This window comes from Strongyloides ratti, scaffold srae_chrx_scaffold0000002, assembly GCF_001040885.1.
Source record: "Strongyloides ratti genome assembly S_ratti_ED321, scaffold srae_chrx_scaffold0000002".
In the NCBI taxonomy this organism is placed as follows: Eukaryota; Metazoa; Nematoda; class Chromadorea; order Rhabditida; family Strongyloididae; genus Strongyloides; species Strongyloides ratti.
In genome coordinates this window covers 16,897-25,365 of record NW_020171510.1, presented here as the reverse complement: position 1 = coordinate 25,365, position 8,469 = coordinate 16,897, and the positions used below count along the sequence as shown (strand labels likewise).

Below are 8,469 nucleotides of genomic sequence, written 5' to 3'. Positions count from 1 at the left end.
ATACTATATACTTATTGCGCTTTTATGAACGTTTTCAAAATTTGCATTAAAATGTCAGTAGACAAAAAAAATACCGACAATCTTTCATTATATTTATATGACTGATTTTAATTTTCTTCAAACATTAATTTGACGATTTAAAAAAAAAAAAAATTAAAACGCAATTGTGTTTACTAAAATGGCATATTTCCTTAAAGATAGCTTACTAAAAAATAAACTATGATATGTCATCAGATTAAATTATAATTTAAATGTAAGGATATTAAAAGTTTATAAAAAATCATGATTAAAATATATATCTTTAAAAAACGGAAGTTTTAATAATTTACAATGAAATAGGTTTTTGATGATAAAAATAGAATATTTGAAACAAAATAGTAGAAATTGGTGATGATTTCCTGAGGAAATAGTGCGTGTTTTAATTTTAATGTTAGAATACCATAAAAACGGAATTGAAGCATTTCATAGGAGTATTTAAAGAGAACAATGTAAAAAAATATTGTTAATTACAATGTTACAAAAATATTTTTGCCGTTTATAAATGACAAGTATATTTAATATATATTTTAGAAAATAAAACATTTAATATATCTTTATATAAAAATATATAGTAACTTTTTTTATTCTTAATTTTAGGCATTAGCTACTCTTTTTTGTCAACATGAAGATTACATTAATCTTAATTTCTGTATATGCTATCATTATTCTTAACCTAACATCAACTATTAACTGTAAGTATGCTTAATTATTGTCTTGTAATAATGTAAATAACTAAACTTTAAACTAATCATTTTGATACTAAAAGAAGAAACTTTCTAATTCTATTTTCTTTTAATTTTTTTTTAAAGCATTTGCATTTGGACAATCAACAAATACCAATAATAATGGTAGATTATTTGCATTATCTGAAGATGGTAGTGAGTATTTAAAGAAAATTAAAAGAAGTCCTAGACTTTTTGCAACTAATCTTAATGATTTTGCTGTTATTGATTTTAAGTATCACCCAAAATTTGCTAAACATCATGGTACAATTAATGAAAATGCCTATACAAAAAAATTTGCATTTGCCAAAAGATCAAATCTTGAGAATGATGCTTTTGCTTTAGATTATGATGATGTTTATAATGGTATGGGTATTGATAAATTTGCTTACCATCCATTTGCTAAAAGAAAACCATTTGCTAAAAGAGAAGTAAAAGGATTTGCCTTTGCTTAAATAAAAATTTATTTTAATTAAATATTCAAGAAATGTATCTATGAATATTTTATAACGCATTTATCAAAACTCAAACTTTTTTATTGTTATTATTTTTGAAAAAGAGAAATTTTTTTAAAATATATAATTGAAAATGCAAGCATGTGTGTGATTAATTTACTATAAATATGTCTGGTGAAGAAGATAAATATAAAAAAAAATATATATATATAGACAATAAATCTGTATATGTTAAATTAAATATAAATAATAAAAAAAATTTATATTTATAAAACATTTATAAAATAAAATATTGAAATTATGATATTACACTTTTTCTTTTACTTTTCATTTATTAAAAAAGTAAAAAAAAATTTTTATTTAATTTTTTAATAAAAATAGATACATTATGTTATAGATAAAAATTATATAAATAAAATATCTTTTTACAATGTATTTTAAAAACGATAATCAAAATGATATTTTAACGGGATATGACATTTTAACAACTAGTTAACAGTATATTTTTTTGGCAAAAAAAAACTAATTTAATGATATTACGTTTATTTATTCTTTAAAAATTTATTACAGGTTCTTTTAAAACTATAAATAAATCTTAACTAAAAGATAAAAGAGGTTTACTTAACGGTAAATTAAATATTGATAAAAAAAATGTTAAGAAAAATTATATTTTGAGAAATAAAGTCTGTATTAGTGACAAAATTTATTCATTAATATTATAAAATTAAGTACAAAAAAAAATTTTTTCTAATTGATTAAAAAAATAATTAAATTTATATATATTAATTTTATTTTATATATAATAGATGATTATGTAAGACAAAAAATGAAAGAATATGTAACAAAAATTTGCATATTTATTTTATTAACGACCTCTCATTAATTGCCTTTAAAAAAATAAAAAAGAAACTATTAAAAAGTTTATCAATTGACTACACATGCATAAAATAATTATTGCAACATTTTGAATAAATGAATATAAAAAAAAAGATTTATGTAATATTTTTTATTTTTTTATCAATATAAATAACTGTAAATTTTAAAAATTAAAAAGGTTTAGATTAAATGAATGTCTAATTTTGCTTAAAAGTTAGTAATTTTATTTATAATATATATATATATATATATATATATATAATTTAAAGATACTAGTAACTCCCTCTCATAACAACGCAAAATGTGATTAAGAAAAATTTTATCAAAAAATATTGTAAGATGAGGTGATTTAGATTATAAAAATTATTTTAACACATTGTAATCTGAAACTACATAGACATTTAATTTACACCACCTTCTTTCAGGTAATCATTCTAAAGGTGGTTGATAATAATGGCAGGATAAAAAAAAAAGACAAAAGAAGAATGAAAAAGAAGATACTTTGAGAGTAGACAAAGTGAAATCATATATAATTTTTATTTAAGGTTAATTTTTATTTATTAATTGCGCGGCACATATCAAAAACGTTAATAGTAGATGAAAGAATATCATTTTTGTTTTGTAAACAATATATATATATATATATTTAATTCATAAAATAAATTAAATAATTATAAATGTTGTATTATGCTTAAATTATTTAAAGAAAAAAATTTTTGTTTAATATAATTAATCTTTATACGTATACTAAAGATAAAATGTGTTTATAAATGATAAATGTATACCTATAGCAAAGATATTGTTGTTCATTAATGTTAAAAATAATATGGAACATAGATATTTAATTAATATTTAAAGAATCTTCTAGTATTTTTTAGAAAATATAGATATATATATTTGCATTTATAATATAACAATTTAGATAATATATATAAATTATAGTTTCCAAATATATATATAATTTTAATAATAAAATAAAAAAATATTTGGTAGGCGTAATCAAGAATAAAACAAAAATAATAATGAGCATAAAATTTTATATGATTTTTTAAAAAGTATAATAACTATAATTTGTTTACATTATAAGATGTGAACTAATTTATGATAAGATCCAAATTTTTTAAATTTAACACTACAAAAGGTCATTTACTATTAAGCAATAAAATAATGATAATTAGTTAAAGAGGAAAAATTTTTATTTGTATATTTATAATAATCAACAAAGGATGTACCATTTAGAATAATCATCCTTGGCTTTATTAATCAAATTCATTTATTTTAAAATGAATATGGTAAAATTATATAAAATGTAAGAAAAAAAATGTTATTAAAAATGTATATTTTTAGGATATATGTATATAATATTGCAAATATATAAATAGAACAAATGAATATATAAAAAAAAATTTAAAAATTGTAGTTAAAATAAGATTAAAAGACTAAAATTTAGTTTAAAATAGTCTTTTTGATATATACATTTTTATCATTTATAGTTAGTTCTTTAATATTTTTTAACATCTCTCCTTTGTTCCTTAAATATAATTTTTACATTATATTGTATCTTATATCATATATATTTTTATGTACATATAGTTCCATACTTTAAAAGTAAATGAAAAATGTATTAAAAAGATTTATTCTAACTTTGACAGTTCTTTTGATAAAAATAAAGTTAAAGACAAAAAAAAATATTTTTAAAGAATTTTAAAACATTAAAAGAACATTTATATAGTGTTCTTGTTATTAAAAGATTATAATCAAGAGTAGCTTTTTTTTTATCTTTTTTTTATGTCTGTTGTCCTTTAATTTGAAAGAAAGGACAATTGAAATTTTTTTATATGAGAAATAAAAAAATATTTTATATAATATTCAAGCTTTTTTTTCTTAGATAAAATAAAATAAATTGCGATACTTATTATTAGAGACATTTTTAAATGTCAAAAAAAAAAAAAAATAAAGTTTAAGTTAAAATATCTATTTTTGAGAAATAGAGTATAAAAAATTAAATTTTAATCAATGTCAAATAAACATTTTGACTGGGACAATCATGTCAATTACATTAATAATATATTTTACACCAAATGGTATATCAAATTCTTCTTCTATTGAATAATGATTATTTATGATAAAATTATTACTTGAATACAACAATTCTTTTATCCGCCATACAACATTAGCTACAGATTGCCAGGATTTAAAAAATGTTTGTTGAAGAGATTGAGCTGCAAAATTATTATGACAACTAGCTAGAAAATTGTTAACAATTATATCCCCAGATGTTGTCAGTGGTGAATATATACCAATTTCTTCAACTTTTTTAATTTCTTTAACTTTTTCTTTTAAAAATTTATTATTTTGATGACCATCAATTAATGTATATACACAATCACCAATTTTAATGTCCTTAGCATATGATAAAACTATTTTACTATCTTTAATATTACATTGTGATTTGTAAATTAAATGATAATCTGTTAATTTAAGTTCTTTTTTACTTTCTGTTATTAAATGATTAAATGTTGCTGTAAGATTTGGTTTTCGATGTAAGAAACCTATAACTTTATTAAATGTAACTGAACTTTCTTCCATTGAAAGAACTATATCACCTATTTTAACATCTTTCATTTTTTTAATACCATTTGGTATAATAACTTTCATATCACCAGAAAAACAATGAAGAGATGAAAATATTGAATTATAATCAGAAGCTGGAGCAGAAGCACCCTAAATTAATTTATAAACAAAAGTATATAATTAATTTCTATTTTTTTTTATTATTCTTTTATTTTTTTATTAATGATATCTTTTAATTAAAAACTTACACATGTACCACATGAATAGACGGGTTGTTGAATAAAAGATGAACCACATCCATTATCACAACCAGAAGATGAAACTGGATGATAAAGTATACCACCTGATGCTTTAGGTCTTCCTATATCTGTCTTTGGAGTTATTGATGTAATAAATGGTATTTGATTAGGAATTTGTGGTATTAATTTATTATTGTTACCCATATAATCTAATGATTCTTCTTCTCTCATAACTTGTAATGAGTGATCTTTAACATTAAGACTTCCTCCTTGTGTTGGTTTTTTATAAAAACTTTTTTGTTCCTGATAAGGATAGTCATGTTCTTTGATATAATTATAATTTTTTTTTTGATCACCATTAAATTGGTATGGAATGTATTGAGGAATATTATTATCAACATAATTATTTGATAATTGTATACTATTAGCTGTTTCAATATCATTTCTATCTAAAAAGTTATTATTATTTTTATTATACTCATTATTTATTTTAATTATAGTCTAAAAATATTTAATAAAAAAAAAAACTTACAAAATGATGGTGAATTTGTGAGGCATTGAATACGATAAATTGAGACAATATAATAAAATTCATTTTGTTCTGTTACTCTTTTAACAACTTCTTTTATTAAATCATATGATGGAATTTCTGAAAAATTATTTGTTTTACCACCAATATAATGATCATTATTCATTAATATTGAAGATTTATATTCTATTGCTGATGACATTCTGTGAAAATCACAACATTTTGTTTTTAAAAGTATATGTGTACTATTATTAATTTCAAAAAGTCCTGCAGTCCATTCAGTTTCTCCAGAACAAGAACTATCAATTAATTCATTAGAACAATGCTATAAAAAATTTTTTTACAAATATATTTTATTATAATACTTACAGCATACTCATCATTATCATAACCATTAATAAATTTGGTATTTGTTGATTTATCAGAAAAGATACATGGTGAAGATTGGCAAAAAATTTTTGGCGTTCCATTAGAATCAATTGCAATACCATAAGGAACTTCTTTTGGTCCACAACTTAAATTTCCAGATCCACATTTGATATATACAATATTAAATGTTAAAAAAAGTATGAATACTTTAAAAGTATATAAAAATAATTTATGAATATACATCATTATGATAGATAACAAAAATATATGGTTAAATATTTTGAATAAAATATAAAATAATAAATTTTTGTAAATAATTTGAGTATTTTAAGGATTATGATGTATTACATTAAATCTTATCTTCTTAATATAGTTAAATCTTTTCTTTTTAACAAATGATTTCGGTCATCATTCTTTTATTATTCAGGTCAATTTGAGGTTTATTCTTGAAGATACTACCTAAAGAAGTAATTACTTTTTAATTAATCTTTACAATATTAAAGAGTTCAAATGACAAGAGTTTCAAATATTTTCTTATAAAATAACATACTATATCAAGTAGTATTTATATAATATACTAAAGTTCAAAGTTAAAGATGTTTGAAATATCTTTAAAATTTCTTCAGGTCAATATGATATACAATTAAAAAGTTTACCTCTTATCATAGGTACAATTTATTTTATGATGTCTTTTTAATAAAATAATTCATTGTTCATATATAACGTTGCATTCGATTTTTAGAAATCTTTTATAATTAACATATATAAATATATTCCTTAATAAATATTTATTATAAATAATAATAAAAGATTTAATTTAAAAGATTAAAAATTAAAATTTTAAATATACAATATTTATATATTTTATATTTTAATTAATTAAATTATAATAAGAAAAAATATTTATTGTTACAATTTTTGTTAAAATATTTAATGTAAGAAAAATAAATAAAATGTATCAATTACTTAAAAGATATTATATAATATAATATATAATCTATCAAAATTAAGAATGTTTGTAAATTTTTGTAATATTTATTTATATTAGGATTATAATATCAACAAAACACTAGTATTAAATTACTAGTTTATTAAGAAAATTGACGCAAGTTATATAATAAAAATTTTTTTTTTTATATCTGTTTAGTAGAAGAATTAAATATATAAATAACATTATATACTCTTACTTACTTAAAATTTATAAAAAAATTAATTCAAGCTTACAATTTTTTAAACTTTTAATATTATGCGGTTTTCTATTCATAATGGTATAATAGTAAATTGAAGATAGAAATGTTAAAGAAATAATGATTCTTTTATTGAAACATCAGACAGGAAAAAAACCTGATATTTAGTGGACCATAAATATCTTTCAAAAGGTAATATATATTTTTCAAGCCTCTTTTTATATTATCTTGAGGAATATAAAAGAATTGATTTTTAAAATAATTATATCACATTTTAAATTGAACATATTATTTACCCTATAATGGTTTCATCAAAAATATTTTTACTTACAATAATTTTTATCTTATTCTTATCTGTTGATGTATGTTAAAATTATATAAGTATATTTTATTATTATTATCATTTAGATGTTTTCTGTTCGAGGAAAACGCCAATGTTCATGTCAACAACCACCAAAACCACAATGTTCATGTTCTAAAGCTGTACAAATTTCATATTCATCTCCTGTTCAAGTTTCATGTGGATGTCAACAACCACAACAAGATTGTCAATGTAATACACAAAAATATGAAGTACAAACTATTTCACAATGTATGAATACATGCCAAAATACTTGTCAAAATACATGTCAATCCAGTCCTTCTGTTAGTAATACTAATGCTTGTGCATCTGCTTGTTCTAATAGTTGCCAAACAATTTGTATTAAATATTCACCAGTTACAACAACTCAAGCACCTAAAGTATATATGATATCAATTCAACAATGTGAAGCAGAATGTCAAAATTCATGTAGTGGAAGTACACAATGTCAACAACAATGTCCAAAAATTTGTTCCTGTAAAAATGAATGTCAAAATACTTGCCTTTCTAGTGGGCAAAATTTAAATACTTGTTCTCAATCATGTCAAAATAAATGTATACAAGTTCAACAAATTCAAACTTCATCATGCCAATCAAATTGTCAAAATCAATGTTCATCTTCAGGTGGAAATAATTGTCAAAATCAATGTAATATTCAATGTTCATGTCAAAATGCTTGCCAAAATAGTTGTACAAGTCAAGCAGGTAATAATTGTCAATCTGCATGTCAAAGAACATGTGATAATGTTACTAAATATGTTGTTTCACTTCAACAACCATCTAACAATAATTGTAATAATAATTGTCAAAATCAGTGTTTACAACAAAGTAATCCAACTGGATGTATTAACGTATGCCAAGTTCAATGTTCTCAAACAACAACTCAAGCACCAATTGTTTATCAATGTGTACCAATATGCCAAGATTTATGTATGAGTTCATGTACTCAATCACAATCACAATGTCAATCTCAATGTTCAAATACTTGTCAAAAACAATGTAATACTACAACATATAATATTATTACACCATGCCAATCATCTAATAGTAGATCAACTTGTACCTGTCAACAAAATTATACTCCATGTAATAATAACAGTCAATGTTGCAGACGTTGA

General features: G+C 20.6%; 3 protein-coding genes across 3 annotated transcripts; 2 read left to right on the top strand and 1 right to left on the bottom strand.

Annotated features, from left to right (window-relative positions):
• Positions 1–661: 661 nt before the first annotated feature.
• On the top strand, positions 662–1,216 carry SRAE_X000100600 (Hypothetical protein; the record flags this gene model as incomplete). Its single annotated transcript, XM_024649584.1, has 2 exons — positions 662–731; positions 849–1,216. 2 exons carry the CDS (start codon positions 662–664, stop codon positions 1,214–1,216), a joined length of 438 nt encoding a protein of 145 aa, XP_024498466.1.
• A 2,895-nt stretch (positions 1,217–4,111) lies between these two features.
• SRAE_X000100500 (Hedgehog protein, Hint domain and Hint domain C-terminal and Hint domain N-terminal-containing protein) lies at positions 4,112–6,049 on the bottom strand (the record flags this gene model as incomplete). The annotated part of the gene is made up of 4 exons (XM_024648473.1): positions 4,112–4,816; positions 4,915–5,354; positions 5,438–5,759; positions 5,804–6,049. The coding sequence occupies 4 exons, from the start codon at positions 6,047–6,049 to the stop codon at positions 4,112–4,114; spliced, it is 1,713 nt and encodes a 570-aa protein (XP_024498465.1).
• A 1,243-nt stretch (positions 6,050–7,292) lies between these two features.
• On the top strand, positions 7,293–8,469 carry SRAE_X000100400 (Hypothetical protein; the record flags this gene model as incomplete). Its single annotated transcript, XM_024647362.1, has 2 exons — positions 7,293–7,352; positions 7,399–8,469. The coding sequence occupies 2 exons, from the start codon at positions 7,293–7,295 to the stop codon at positions 8,467–8,469; spliced, it is 1,131 nt and encodes a 376-aa protein (XP_024498464.1).